This window comes from Tubulanus polymorphus, chromosome 6, assembly GCF_964204645.1.
Source record: "Tubulanus polymorphus chromosome 6, tnTubPoly1.2, whole genome shotgun sequence".
Lineage (NCBI taxonomy): Eukaryota > Metazoa > Nemertea > Palaeonemertea > Tubulaniformes > Tubulanidae > Tubulanus > Tubulanus polymorphus.
Window position 1 is genome coordinate 10,990,938 of NC_134030.1, and position 16,314 is coordinate 11,007,251.

General features: G+C 37.8%; 1 protein-coding gene across 2 annotated transcripts; it reads left to right on the top strand.

The window, feature by feature from the left end:
* The first annotated feature begins 29 nt into the window (after nt 1-29).
* Nucleotides 30-14,299, top strand: LOC141906967 (uncharacterized). Of its 2 annotated transcripts, XM_074796473.1 has the most exons (10): nt 50-111; nt 1,362-2,491; nt 3,213-3,324; nt 4,076-4,307; nt 5,788-5,920; nt 5,999-6,152; nt 8,047-8,274; nt 9,238-9,338; nt 9,688-9,846; nt 11,314-14,299. In XM_074796473.1, the coding sequence occupies exons 3-10, from the start codon at nt 3,231-3,233 to the stop codon at nt 11,413-11,415; spliced, it is 1,203 nt and encodes a 400-aa protein (XP_074652574.1). In that variant the 5' UTR covers nt 50-111; nt 1,362-2,491; nt 3,213-3,230; the 3' UTR covers nt 11,416-14,299. The 2 variants fall into 2 exon arrangements, with proteins under 2 accessions (XP_074652573.1, XP_074652574.1); XM_074796472.1 differs by lacking the exon at nt 1,362-2,491 and having other exon boundaries at nt 30-111.
* Nucleotides 14,300-16,314: the final 2,015 nt, after the last annotated feature.

A 16,314-nucleotide genomic window follows, 5' to 3' on the forward strand; every position in this document is an offset into this window, starting at 1 on the left:
AACCACATTTTTGTCTTATCCTAGACGGCAGGTCGGTCGGTCGGTTTGATTTCGCGAAGGACGCAATTCGCATTATATTTAGCGATAGCATATTTATGATATTCAAGATAGGTAGGCGCTTTTATAGGCCCCTTATACACACGTCCCGATAGAGGATTAGCTTTGGAGTCTAACCGCAGTGGCTTATCACAGTAGGCCTGGCTTGGGTTTCAAATCAAAGATAAGCGCCAATGCCAATGGCAAACGAAGTTTAATATGTCTATTTATTAATTGATGAGACCTGTTTTTCTGGGATATTTTGCTTACTTTTTGGGGTACATACCTCATTTATGTCTTAACAGAATGCCAAAAATCGCGGACAACAACTGAATATCTGATATATTTACAGTTCTGTACCAATTAGATGGATTGGCAAAAAGACTCCTTAAGTCCAGTTTAATGAGAGAGAAAATCCTCCATTTTGTCAAATTTCTTGGATTTGAACATTGTTACCATGCCTACGCCACCCTGATTTAGTTGTTGAGACCCCACAAGAAAAATAACTTCATTTCGTAGGCATGGTGACGATGTTAAAATTCAAGAAATTTCACAAAATGGAGGATTTTCTCTCTCATTCAATCTGACTTAAGGAGTCTTTTTGCCAATCCATCTAATTGGTACAGAACTGGAAATATATCGGATATTCAGTTGTTGTCCGCGACTTTTGGCATTCTGTTAAGACATAAATGAGGTATGTACCCCAAAAAGTAAGCAAAATATCCAAGAAAAACAGGTCTCATCAATTAATAAATAGACATTAGTTTACTCGGCATACGCTCCCTTGGGCCTTAGTGCTGAAAATGCTCGGCAGATGCTTGGAAATCCTAATCATTAGCATAACAAAATAATGTAGGTGGCGCCACGTGACGTTTTTCAGCATTACGCAAGTGTATGCTACGTAAACAATCGCTGATAGATGAAAACACAAACAAATTAATACCAATTCATTACTTATTTCTGAATGCAAATTCCTTACTGGACGAATTGATAGATAGTATTCGCAGATCAATTGATTATTAACAACATTACGGACCAAAACGTTGCACGTAGAGGAGGTGTGACAGACAGTAGATAGATCATACACGGATGTCCGCTCAGTTGGTCCGATGATTCTACTGAACGAGACGTACAACTAAATCACACACAGACGACTGAATCTTACGTGGATGACCCCTCTGTTGAACATCTGACAACCATCATCCTAAACGGGCGGCGTGCTCCATCTTGTCACGTGCCAAACCACACACAAAACATGATGAAATTTAAATAAATCGTTCACCCGTAAGGTTGCCTCACATGTTAGGTGCCATTGTTTTGATTAGGGTCCTTCCAACTAAATAAAATCAACAACGTGGGATCTTCATGAATACCTCCAGGCGACTTGATTCAACTATTCGATGCGTCGACGACGTCCCAAGCGGAAGCACCATTTTCAACATAACCCCAGACCCCACTAGCGGCGTTATCTTACAATGTACAATTAGACTGGGCCCACTACAAATTACCAAAGGCAGGTGATATTTTTTGCTGGCGCAGTATTATTCTAGTCGACACTATTTTGCTGATAACCCATTTTGATTAGTTAAACTAATGTGCGTTAATTAGAAAATTTTAGGGTTCAGCCGAGGTAGAGAAAATATACGGGCCAGCACAGCATATTGCTAGTGCAGCGTCTTCCCACTAGACTGAGGCTTGTTGTGAACTCCATCGAATGATATAGCACTTACCCTAGCCGTAGCGCTAAAACTAACCCAAACCCTCAAGACCCTAACCTTAAACCTAATATGATATATTAAGTTTAAGGTTAGGGTCTAGAGGGTTAGGTTTAATTACATTATAATATTATTATTTGCAGTTTATCTTATGTAGAAGGTGGCAAAATAGTGATAACTGGAATAATGCTGCGTTGGCATAATGCTTACTACTACAAATTGAGAAAATATATTCAAACAAAGAATAGTGGCCTATGTGAGCAGAGAACATTTTAGGATGCCTTGATGTGGCTTATTTCCAAAGAAAAATGAAAGAGCTGATATGCTTTCCGGATGTTAATCTCCATCTACATGTATAAGCCTATTATAGATAGCTGGATAGCTTATTAACTGAACTTAATGGAAAACGCGTTGTATATTCCCGCGGTGACATCACAGAAAATCCCAGCAAGTTCTAGCGCTATATGCGATTAAAATGTTCAGCCTGCCATGCGCATCACAAATATTTAAGACCATAGAATAACCATAGCTTATGACACACAATGTATGGGGATGTGAGACGCTATGAAAGGCCTGGGTGATCGAAATGAGAATGTCAATTCTTGTGTGTCAAAATGTTAGTTCCCTCTTCTATGTGGTACCTGGGATACTAGGTCAAATCTTTGATTTGAACCCCCAAATATCGTGATATGCCCAGTTTGTTTGAAAGGACTTTGGGTGCCACAACTCATTCAGATTAGGTATAGTATACTTCAACTTGGGTTGCAACATTTTTTCAGTCAGGTGGCCCAGCTCAATTCAGTTTTGGTAGGTCTAGTTAGTAAGTAAAAACATAGGCAAAACAGTGCAGATCCATCCATTCCTCTTGTGAATGACCCAAATATATTGAATTAACCCTTTCAGTGCTGACTTATTGATACCCTATAGTGCTGGAGAAAATTCCACCCTAGTGTCTTGAATAATTGGAATACCACCGTAGTGCGTCTACACCGCGGCGCGGTGTATTGTTAGTTACTAGTATTTCACTGTTTGACTGTTGCTACCATTTTTCAAGAGAGAGATAATTACTGATTACATCAATACACCACAGTGCGTTGTATTAACAAAATATATCACTGATTTATAGCCTACACCGCACTGAAAGGGTTAAAGATTATATTTATTATTAAATCAGAACATCTTGAGAAATTCAGGAGACCATATCAATAATTATTTTCAAAGAATATTAAAAAGGCCTTAGGCCTTAACTCCTGTGTTAGTGTCACTATCCTTGTAGGCTGGGCCAAAAAGAAGAAATTTTCAATTTTCATGCATCATAGTCTGAGCAAAGTACATTGCCTGGGGTCTACATGTTTGCCTAGGCCGAGGTTTTAAGCACTCCATCTCAAGACTGACAATTTATAACTGCCGGTAATTGTTACTGTGTTATCTATTACCAAAGTTTTTGCCTAACTTTTCCAGCTGTTTCATTAACAAACAATGCCTGCTTTAATTGAACGACCGAAAATGACGAGGACGATGTATCAGTCCTTGAAACGACATATCATGCGAGAGCGTGACAAAATTAAACAAGGTAAGTTGGTCCCAGGGTTGCCTTGATTCCTCCCATTTTGCAGGAACGATATCAAATATTTAGTCAAACTCCCCTGCTTATCTTAGAAGAACTTTTTCCCTCCGTTACAATTCCACTTAACAAGGATAGTCCCCAAAATGGGTTGATGTCCTTGATAATACCGTCACAAACAGTCTTGTCTTATATCCCCCTGAATGAATTTATTTCATTTTACTTGCTTATCATGTCCGTGAGCATCCTTGCTTGTAAGAATTGCCTCCTGCCAAAGCTCTCTCCAACACAAATCCTGGCTGAAGACCCTCGAGTGGTCTACTACACCAACCAAGATTTCTTGTGCAGACAGGTTGCCGCTTAGCGGCCACCAGTCTGCCTAAGAAATCTTCGGTGTAGTAGACCAATGAAGGATTTGTGTTGGCTTGATCTTCGGCTGAAGGGAATCGAACCCTGTTAAGCAAGGATGGTTCCTGAGAATTTTCTTTGATTGTCCTTGATTCAACTTACATGTCGGCAACTCTGGTATGTCTTTTGACTTATGGCTGGTTGCACTTGGAACATGATAAAATAAAATCCTATTAGAGTTTACTTAAAACAGAGGAAGAAACCTTATTTCATTATACTGTACGACTTTACTCATCAGGGAATCGCCTCCCTGCTCCTAGCAACCCTGCCTGATCAAGGCTAAGAAAAGTGGAAGACAACTAATTAATTCTCTCGAGAATTGTCCAATTATCTATTCACAAAATTAATGTAGCTGAACAAGATCAAGAAGCAGCTGAAGAAAGGGTCCGAAAAGAACGGGAAATGCGAAAGAAGAAAGAACAAGAAGATTCATTGACGTTGGAACAAACGAAAGACCAAGTGTCTGAACTCGAAAAAAAACTGGAGTCTTTGAGAACTGAAAAACATGAATTGTTTTCATCATTGAAGAAGGTGCTGCATCATGAAGATGAAACGAAACGTCGAACTCAATTGAAAGAGCATAAGTATGTATGATTTCATGAACAGGTGTGGCAGGGTTCAGAGGTTGCAGGTGTTCCAATCACAGATATCTGAACTTTCTTAATCACTTGGTACATTTTTAGGCTGCTTGGTTTCTGTATTTGTTCACCTGGTGCATCTGAAATAGTCGGATTGGTTTTTAGCCCACTTGGGACTTTAGTCCCAGCGGGCTATTGCGTCCACATTTCATCCGTCGTCCGTCATAGCGTTCGTCCGTCGTAGCGTCCGTCCGTCCGTAGATGGAATCCAGTTATTTTGGGAAGTTCTGAAGACGCTTCAATGTAATGTCTTGATATTTGGGTTATCCATGTATCTACCCTAGATACATCTTCAGCCCAAAAACTGGCCCTGTCAGAATCAAGATGGCTGACTGGGAGTCATTGTTGATCGCCAAAATCAGCACTTTTTACACGTTTTTGAACTTTTTCAGCGAAATTTTGAAGAGGCTTTAATCAATTACCTTGATCTTTCATATATACTTGAATCCCCCGAGGGCCTATCAGCGTAACAAAAATTGGGTCGATCGGACTCAGATGGCCGTCCTATGACCTTTTAAGTGCCCAAAAATGTCAATTTTGGCCCGAATTCTGAGTCCTGTAGCTTCCTACTGGTCTGCCATTTCTCATTGCAATTGCTGATGGGTATTCTTTGGAAAGGGATATTTTATACCTGGATAGGTATTTTTGATGAGCCAATTATGACGCAATTGGCAGCCATCTTGGTGTCATCAGTACTCATTCGTAGGTGGGAAAAAGTTTTTCGACATTATATTGATATCTAAGCATATTTTGTTACAACAATGAATTAGAAAGTTGTAGCTTATAACGTGTTCTATGATTGTGGTGAGTTTCGAGGTCATTGGTTTTTGTATATTGCCACCAGGGGCATTGAATAATACAATATCTTAGTATTTCTATATTATATTTGTACCAATGCATATTTTGTTACCACAATCAATTGCAAAGTTGTAGCTCATGACATCATCTATGATTGTGGTGAGTTTTAAGGAAATAAGTTATTCTATATGGTCACCAGGGGGCGTTGAATAGTAGAATAACCTAGTATTTCCTTATTATATTGGTACCTAGGCATATTTTATTACCATGATCAATTGCAAAGTTGTAGTTCATGACATGTTCTATGATTTTGGTGAGTTTCAAGGTCATTGGGTTTTGAATATGGTCACCGGGGGGGGGGCGTTGAATAATAGAATAACATAGTATTTCCATATTAAATTGGTGATGAGGCATATTTTGTTATCACAATCAATTACAAAATCATAGCTGCTGACATGTTCTATGATTGTGGTGAGTTTCAAGGTCATTGGCTTTTGTATATGGTCTCCAGGGGGCGTTGAATATTGAAATAGTTAGATTGTTGGGCATTTGAAACCACTTCCCAAGTGGGCATGGTGTCCCTGGACCCCTAGTTCCATAAGACATGTTTCTGTTATTTTTTCACCAGTGAGTTGTTACAAATGGGTCAGCATTATGCCCAGCAGATACCTGTCTCTCATCCGGTGTTTTTACATGGTGCTGCACATGCGGCTGGGCGTCCATCACTCTACAAGCCTCCTCAATCACATCATATGATGCAGGTTAGACTTCAAGTGTTAATTAACCTATGCTACATGTATTTCATTTTAAACTAATGTTTGTGAAATTGACTTTGATAGGGTATTAAACGACCACGTAGTCCATCTCCACAGCCTTCACATCATCCACCAGTATCTGTGTATGGACAGCACTATCAGGATGGTAGTAAATATCCTCAGTCTTCTGGGTATTCACAAAGTAAGGTTCAACAAGGTCCTTACGGTCCTCAACAGAGTAAGTACTACAAAAATCTAGTAAAATCACGTGGTTTTGTCTTCATCTGCTGTTTGATTTGATTGCTTGCTTCTAAAACTCCTGAATTGTTTCATTGAAGTTTTCAGGGGAAATTTAGGAGAGGCTTTGACCAATTTCCTTGATGTTTCATATGTATTTGTGTTATCTTGAGAAAAATTTGGTTGATTGGATGCACGATGGCCATCCTGTAACCTTTTTTGTGCCCAAAAAGGTTATTTTTTTCCTGAATTCAGAGACTTGCAGCTTACTAATGCTTTGCCATTTTCTATTGAAATTCGTGATGGGTGTATCATGAGAAATGATCTTCAACATATCAGGCAGGTTTTTGATCAGTCAAACTTTTATGCAATTGGTGGCCATCTTGGTTTCATCAGTCTGCATGCGTTGATGCATAAGGTTCTTTTCGGGGAACCCGTCTACTGATTTCAACTTTGAGTCTTTATATGGGATAATTGTCAGCATTGTCATAGGACACATCTCTTAACATGGTTTTGGGATTACCTAGTCTTTTTTTCTCCCCGTCGGGGGGAGAATATTGAATTATATACAATTATATCAGTACCTACGCACAATTTTTTACCACAATCCATTGCAAAATTGTTGCTCATTAAGTGGTCTATTGTTATACTAAGTTTCAAAATCATTAGTTTCTGTAATTTTCCGTATGTATCGGTAGCTATGCGTACTTTGTATCCACAATCAGTTGCAGCAATGATTGTGGTGAGTTTCAAGTTTATTGATTACTGTATTTGCACGCCAGGAGATATTGAATACTGAATTGTCAGATTGTCAAGCATTTCACCTTGGACCCTTAGTTTGTTTTCGCCGCAAGAGGGAGTTGAATATCAAAATCGTATACAGTGACACCTTATTATAATAACCTCGTATATAATGATTTATCAGTTGTTACATACTTTTTAGCCCACTTGGGACTTTTTGATTTCCTATAGATTGAAACCGAATATACTTAATATGCATTGCAAGACTATGAAGCTACGTCTTTGTTGTGTTAAGTAGTGTCATTCGTAATTAGCAAATCGCCGTAAAGATCAAGTGTAGCCTAAAATAGCTTTTGTTTTTAATGATAGATTATGTTACATAAATGCATATTTCTTGTAAAATTTTAGCCGTAATGATTGATGGATTTCTGAAATATTAACGTTTGAAAAGTGTAAATTTGAAGGAATTTTCACATGGCATAGTTCATCATCTGATACCTATGTAGATGGTGCTGACGATGATGTAGGTAAAAAAAACTGATAGGCCTAATGTGTGTTCCGCGCACTTTATAGGCAGTATGATGTCACACGCATAGCAAATACCAGTAGTCAGTGTGTGTTCTTTGCGCACCTGTAATTTGTTTTCCATATATATTTATTTCACATGCAGTGATTGTCGGAAAAAATAACATTGTTTACTGGTAGATGGGTTAGTTAACCATATAGTGAGATCATAATAAGAATTTTGATGAATAGGCTACACTTGATCTTTAATGGTTTGTATTATGCTAATTCGCCATGTGTTTGGTGCAACAATAGCATAATTTCCCCCTATAATTCGGTACACTCTTATTACTTAAAGTACTGTATGTTGACCAAATGGTTTATCTATAGTGGTACCTGTGTATATTTGTAATCGCAATCAATTGCAATGTTGTACTTAATGACACGGGCCCATTCTGTGTGATTTTGGCGAGTATTGAGGTTATTAGATTCCGTATTTGTCCACCCGATGTTGTACTGTGCATTTAAATTGTCAGATTGTCAAATATTACACCAACTGGGCCTGATGTTTGAGTAGCCCTAGCTTCGATTCTTTTAACAGAATGTACAACCTGATGTTCCTGTAGCCCTAGCTATAATTCTTTTTACAGAACACACAACTTTCCAACCACAGACAAGTCATGTTTATAGCAGTCAGTCTGGCCATACACCTTACCAACAACACGCGGCTAGTTACACTACCAGCCAGCAGAGTACCAGCGCCAAATATCCAGCCAGTCAGTCAGCATTTAGCTCATATCCTAGTCACTATGCCCACCAGCAGAAACAGTTAACGGACCACTATCCTACTGGATATCCTATTCAGCGGATTCAACAAGGTATGAACATCTTCTCTTTTCATATTGTGATTACCACACATATTACCAGAGATATCAAACGAGGGGTGTCCCCAACCCTCATTCTTAGGTGACTTTAGCTAAGGATTTATAATGTCAATTATACTTAAAATGAATGATAACTATGAATTCAAATTCTTCAAAGAAAGGCAGATCCATTGTATTTTGATCGATAAAGCTTCTATTCAGGGAGTGTTAAAGTAGATTTTAGGGTTTTGGGGTATAAGGATTCTGTAAATGCACGGGAATTTAAAGCACTACATATGTCTACATAATCCTACAATACCACTGAAGAGCATCAATACGTGGGTAGGTGAAATCACTAGCGGCATCATCTGTTGTGATGAAGTATCAAATAAGCACTGTCTTGAGTTAATCGTCATGAAAGCCCCTATAGAATTCTGGAAAAAAACATGCTGGTTACACCTGGTTAAACGTACAGGTGGTTGTTCGGGTTGAACTCGTACATCTGGTTCGACATTTAGGTAGGGGGTTATTGCCTTGACATGAATCCCGTGAAAGAATTTTTCGGATGTTCTTTCATATGAAACGGGTCAGTGCAATAGTCCCATCTAGAATGGGTAGCCTCTCATTGTTTTGCCATAAAACATTAGATGATATTATTTACAGCAACGTGGCCTGTCAATGATGTCTAGTGAAGATAAAAATCTAGATAAGGCGCTTAAAGAATTGATACCTTATTTCTCCTTTCTACTTAGCTTAAACTTTGACCTGGTCGACCGCTTACACACCCTGTACATGACTTTTTAAAATTGTGATCAATTTTACCATATCAGTCCTGGCTGCTATGGAAATGAACTAATTACAAATTTTACTACATTTTACAAAATGACTTGGCCATTGCTGAGAAACAAGGTGTCATAGTTAAGCCTAATCTGGGGTTTTCGGTATCTTATATGTATAATTCCTTTGCTGTCTTTTTAGGTTACTTGAGTTCCCAGCATACTTCTGCCATGCAACAACAGTTGGATCACGGTCAGAAAACGGCATCAGTTTATGCTGAAGAAAAATACAAAATGCAACAGGTTAGAATGACTGCTTGAATCGGTTGATTCATGTGCCGCCATGTTCACCAGGGTCTCTAGTTGGTTTACCTCAGTTCTTTGCATCAATACTAGAACACTTCTCCAGTTTGAGCAGTTGATTGAAAATGGCATTGATGATATCCAGAATTGTGCTGAAATAATTACTCGAGTTAGAGTCAATTAGCATTCAGGGTATCGAAAGTAAACCTCTGAATTTTGATTCGAATTAGCCAAATGAATTACGGGCTTAATCCCCGTTCGCGAAACAGGGCTCAGGGCTCTCCAAATACATGTATAGCTGAAATGAATTTGAGATAAGAACGTTGATAAAATTGTTGCACACATTTAGGCTGCGATGAGAAGCATAACTGGTGTACCGCCTCAACAAGTAGCTATGTTACCTCAGGTCCAGTTGCAACAACAAGCTCAAAATAAAGGAAGCATCGTAAGCGGTTACCCTGTACGCACTCAGCCACAGTCAACACCAGTTACCTATCCGACCACACAGGTAATTTTACTGAGACTGTTTTTAAAGGGCAAATGCTGTCAAAATATATATATATATATATATATATATATATATATATATATATATATATATATATATATATATATATATATATATATATATATATATATATATATACGACCTTAGATGTGACTGATTGAAAAAAAGTTTCTCTAATTAGCTGTAAATGAGTCATTTATTTATCCTTCACTTCGTGCGTATAGTTCACATACAACTCGCAGTGGCGCTGCTATTTATGATGTTATCTATGCCAATCAACAAATGCACATGTGCGCACTAGTATGCGTTGCCTATGTATGATCGATAAAATAAACATCATTTGTTCACTGCATTCACAGACCTACTGCGCTACTCACTTATATACCATTATCATGTCATATACAATGGTAGCAACTGCATACAATGGTAAGGGTTTATTAATTCAACTCACTCCCAAATCAATAAAATACCGCATGATTGTCTCTAGTGAAATGACTAGAAGCTGTGAGCATTTGTCAGGGATGACATCAGAAACACGCACCTGCTAACATAACAATAACAGTTAGCAAGTGCTGAAATTGCCGATTTAGAAGTAGTATTTCTCACTAATGGCTGAACTAAAACTCAAACCAGTGGCACGTTTGATATTTGTGAATATATCACATCTGAAAATGAATTTTACGCAATATTCTATTTTGATGGCATTTGCTCTTTAAGTGAAATAGCAACACTATTAAGATATGTAAATACACGTAGAGCTAGTTTTACAACTCAAGGAGTGCATGCATACATTCAATTATGTGTTTGCTGAGGGGACCTAGTATATATGTTTATATATTCGTCACTCACTCAGTCCTATTTGTTTGATTTCTTTAGGCCTGTAGCCAGTAGGGGATGCGCCGGGTGCCACTTGTAGTTTACATGGTTCCCACAGAACAAGGAAATTGGTAAAAAACTCGGGAATTTTGAAATAATGATTCCCAGTTTGGAAATATTTGGAGAATTTTCCTCAAATCTGGGAATTATTTCGGAAATTGATTTTCATTTCACATATTGTTTTTGCCATAGGTAACTTTCCTTTGTGATTTCCCTTGAGAATCATCTTTAACAACCAGTCACCACTAAAATGTTTACTGTTTAATGTATGATTGTATCTGGTCATTTCCATTTAGGAAATTTTAAAAATCACCCATGAAATACTTGGGAAAAACCTGGGAATTTTTATTTCATGTAACTGTAGGGACCATGAGTTTATATCGCACCCCCCTTGGTAGGCCCTGGCTATGGGCCTGTTCTTTAATATCCTGTAAATTAATTCTGTAAAATGATGATGATAATGATGGCTAATAGTCTTTATAGCTGAAACGTTGTATATTCAAGAACTTTTTTATCATTGGCTGGATCGTTGTGGGGATTTCTCTCGTGAATGTATATCATAATATGATATTGCATCGACTTTCATTTCAGGGCTCGTATAACGCTAGTCAGCAAAATAATTCGCCACATCCGGCGCAGAGGCACACTTACCATAGTACTCCAACGCAGCAACCACCAGTGCGTTACTATTAAACCTTGACATCTTTGTACGTCTCGTGTCGTAGGTATATAAGTCACTGTGTCGATATTAGAGGACGGTCATCGGAGACGATGAAAAGGGTCGTGAATCAGTTATGCTATGGGATGTGCCCACGCGATAGCAGTAGCAAATGCTATTTAACGTATTAAACCACGGCAAACTGGGACCGGCGAAATAGTGAATTTTTGTGAAGAAAATGAAAGTGTAGTGAAACATAGAGGCGACAGTCAAAAAGAGAAAATACTTTCATATCAACGTACAGTCGAACCTATCTAGTATGATTTGGCTTACAGCAAAAACCTCAGTAATACGATGAATTTAAGAATCCTTCAAAGCATTTTCGTATAAAAATGTTTGCTATGTTCATACGAAACTCCAGTACGATTTAGAATTTACAAGCTCCCATTCATCTCTATAGTAAATAAAAACGCTTTGTACCTTGATGGTCCATACTTTTTTTTATTGTAATAGAAGTTTTATTACGAAAAGATAAATTTGACTGGAATACATAACACAATATCGAGGTCCAAGGAGGGCATTATAAGTATTGATAATAAGTACATCAATATAGTGAAAGCTGATATTTCATTTATGAGAAAACAACCATAATGAGTTCCCACTTATGAAAGTTGAACTCGTCCGGATGATTTATGCATCGTCTTAGCTATCTTGTATATGTTATGGCACTGCCCACATGTGCAATAAATACCTCTATGGGGTGTCTGTTAATATGTTAAGGTAGTTATGGAATTGTTTTAAGCCCACTTGGAACTAGTCCCAGCGGGGTATTGCATTCACTTTTCGTCCGTCCGTCCGTAGACGGAATCCAGTTATTTTGGGAAGTTTTGAAGACGCTTCAAGGTAATGTCTTGATATTTGGGTTACACAAGTATCTACCCTAGACACATCTTCAGCCCAAAAAATGGCCCTGTCGGAATCAAGATGGCTGACTGGCAGCCATTGTTGTTCGCCGAAATCAGCATTTTTTACACGTTTTTGAACTTTTTGAGGGAATTTTTGATCAATTACCTTGATCTTTCGTATATATTTGAATCCCCCAAGGGCCCATCAGCATAAGAAAAATTGGGTCGATCGGACTCAAGATGGCTGAGTTCTGTAGCTTCCTACTGGTTTGCCATTTCTCATTGCAATTTGTGATGGGTATTCTTTGGAAAGGGATGTTTTATACCTGAGACAGGTATTTTTGATAGCCAATTATGCACAATTGGCAGCCATCTTGGTGTCATCAGTACTCATTCATAGGTGGGAAAAAGTTTTATACATTATATTGATACCTAAGTATATTGTGTTACCGCAATGTATTGGAAAGTTGTAGCTCATAACGTGTTCTATGATTTTGGTTAGTTTCAAGGTCATTGCTTTTTGTATATGGCCAGCAGAGGGCATTGAATAATACAATTACTTAGTATTTCTAAATTATATTTGTACCTATGCATATTTTGTTACCTTAATCAATTGCAAAGTTTTAGCTCATGACATCGTCTATGATTGCGGTGAGTTTCAAGGACATTAGTTATTCTATATGGTCACCAGGGGGCGTTGAATAGTAGAATAACTTAGTATTTCCTTATAAGATTGGTACCTAGGGATATTTTGTTACCATGATCAGCTGCAAATTTGTAGTTCATGACATGTTCTATGATTGTGGTGAGTTTCAAGGTCATTGGGTTTTGCATATGGTCACCAGGGGGCGTTGAATAGTAGAATAAGTTTGTATTTCCATATTAAATTGGTAATGAGGCATATTTTGTTATCACAATCAATTACAAAATCATAGCTGCTGACATATTCTATGATTGTAGTGAGTTTCAAGGTCATTGGTTTTTGTATATGGTCACCAGGGGGCGTTGAATATTGAAATTGTTGGATTGTTGACCATTTGAAACCACTTCCCAAGTAGGCATGGTGTCCCTGGACCCCTAGTTATCAAATGTTTACCACGAAAATCGGTTAGGCCAGACCAAAAAAATCCTGTTTCTCTGGCGAGCAATTGACAAAGTGGGTCAAATAAATGAGGGTATTCTTCTGACAGCGGGTAGGTCGATGTAAATAATTTTTTTACTGGACCAAAATTAAAATTAAAATTATAGATTACATGTAGCAGCTAGGAGACCACAATGATAAAATGAAGTTGAGGTTTTTGTTCAATAAACTAAAAATAGAACATTTTGAAGATATTTCACACTTGGAAATTCTTGAATAGACCTATATGTTTTATATGGAATTCCTGGAATTTTACAATCCAAGGTCGCCATCAACGTCTGATTGAGCACAGCTGTACCATTATAGAATCATATTGTTAAATCCGATGTAATTAAATGTTTAATTATGACGTCGGTCTTGGTGCCGACATCACAATTTGGTTGAAAAAATGATATTTACGAGAATGGAAAGTTGTAGTCAGTCGGTCAAATATATATTTTGGAAAAAAGTTATGTCATCCAAAATTTTGAAATAGGGTGATAGGCAAATTTATTTCGAAAATGATTATTCTAAATGACGAAGTATCAGGTCAGTGGGGCCCGAGAAACAGGGTTTTCTTTCGTTCTGTTGTACGATGATTTATCATTTTCCTGCGTACATTGTACTAACGACGTTTGACTGTATAGCCCTCTAGAATGTCGAGGATGTATTTAAATTTTTTATAGGTGCGTATTCCCATGTCAACCCGTTGAATCCGGTGTATTTTTTTTTTAGTTTGTCTTATCGGAAACATGAACAAGTTGTTACCCATTATTACATGTATATTGTATACGAATTGTATTGTTTTACTGCCTGGCTGACTTCCCATTTCCAGCAGTAGTTCACTTTTAGTAGTTTAATCCAGTCGTCGTAGTTTGTATATTGTTGCCAAATAAAATTTAATCCTTTTGTGTGTTATAACACAAATAACGTCTATGGTATTTCATTATGTTGGTGTTGAGTAGTCGACAGATGGTCAGGGTCATGCTTCGAGGAATACAGGGGTCGTCATCGTCCACTTGCTTCCAACTGCCAGGTTAAAGCTCTGCCGGGAAACCCTCAACCTCGATCAGGATACATTTCTCTGTGCCCAACGTATACGACACGATTTGTTAGCTTCATTGGAAGTGGAAATTGTCGCAAACTCTATCGATTCGAGGGTAATGTTATAATCATGGGTGATTTCAACGCCCGTACAGCAAACAAATCGGACCTTAATTATGACAAAATTGATGATGACTGAATCGATAATCCAGAAGCCAATAGAGACCTGGTATTATTTCTAGGTAGTAGCTAACAATTTTCTATTCCTAGATCTTCATTGTCAACCCGGAGACTGTTCTGTCTGTGCCTCCCAAACTACCAGGCAAGCCAGAAGCAATCCTTGTTGTCGCGCATTAATATCGCATTATTTTCGACGTAAATCGGACTTGACCGATAATTGTTCTAATGCTCATGGTAACGATTTATTAGATTTATGTAAAAGTACTGAACTGTTCTAATGTACTAAACGGTCGTGCTTTCAAAGATAAGAATATTTGTAAACCTTCGTGTTTACAAGTAAGAAGAAATAGTGTGGTCGATTACTGTTTAATGAACCATGCAGCGTGAGGTATAATTGATGATTTCTAAATCTCTGCCCGTAAATATTTCTCTGATCATTCTCCTTTTTAACAATAGCGGTAAAGAGAAACGAAAATTTACCTAGACCGGGACGATTACCAAGTCAACCGTATATAAAAGCCACTGAAGCCGCTGTGCATGGAACGCTCAAATCGAAAATAACTTTATTAGAAAAGTGGGCAGCCCTGATTTCAATGAACAGCTGACCTCGTCTATTGATATACTAATACATAACTTATCTCCCAATGTAAATGACGTCAAAATACTATCATCAATAGCCTGACGTAATTGCTGTTATTAAGCTGTGAAGCAAATCGAAAACTCGTCTATAGACGGCGGCGTGTTCGTCGCCACTGGTTTGATAGAGAGTGTGCCCGAGCACGCAATAAATTTAGCAAGGGAAATCGTCTCTATCATCGATTTCCCAACGATGATAATTTATATGACGTTCAGACTAAAAGAAAGGAGTATAGGCACATGATTTCTGAATAAAAATTAAGACCGGAAAAAAAGATAGTCAGAAAATTAAGCAACGCTCTTTTCAGGAATGACTCGAAGACATTCTGGAAAATTCTCAAATCCACTCAGAATCCGAACTCTACTGAAAACTACTGTGAAAATCCTACACTAGGTGAATTTGAACGTTTCTTTTGTTATCTCAGTCAGGCAACCGCGGATGAAAATATAAACCAAAATCTATTAGTAAATGACCTAGACATAACCAATTCGCAAAATGAACACGATTGGGAGTAAATGATGCATATCACCAATCCACAAAAAAAGGTTCAATAAATAACCCAAGTCATTATCGCGGAATAACTGTTCTCAGCTGTTTTGGAAGGATCTTCTTTTTGGATGTATCATTATAAACACCTGTATCATTCACTGGACTGAAACATTTCAATGTATAAATAATTCCCAAGCTGGCTTCAGGCCTGACAATGGCACAATCCAACAAAGTTTCGTACTGTCATCTGTAAAGAATAAGGTAGAAAATGCATGCCGGGGTTCTGTTGATTTTTCTAGGGCTTTTGACCACTTTAATCACGATATGCTGTGGAAGAAATTAATTGAAGCTGGTATCACTGGAAAAGTCTATGTATGCAAACAACGAGTCACGTGTTAAGAGCAATGGTTTTATCTCTAGTTTTATTTTGATTTGACGATTAACATCATGGTACAAATGTAAATACATAATTAGTTACATAAATCTGTTATACATGACAACTATCAGGACCTCGGAAATCATTGTATGATTGTCAAGCCGAGGTCCTGGAGCAGATCAC

Coding starts and splice junctions, on each gene's coding strand:
- LOC141906967 (XM_074796472.1), top strand. CDS start 3,231: ATGCCTGCTTTAATTGAACGACCGAAAATGACGAGGACGATGTATCAG. Junction 8,275..9,237: donor TATTCAGCGGATTCAACAAG/GTATGAACATCT, acceptor CTGTCTTTTTAG/GTTACTTGAGTTCCCAGCAT. Junction 9,847..11,313: donor TTACCTATCCGACCACACAG/GTAATTTTACTG, acceptor CTTTCATTTCAG/GGCTCGTATAACGCTAGTCA.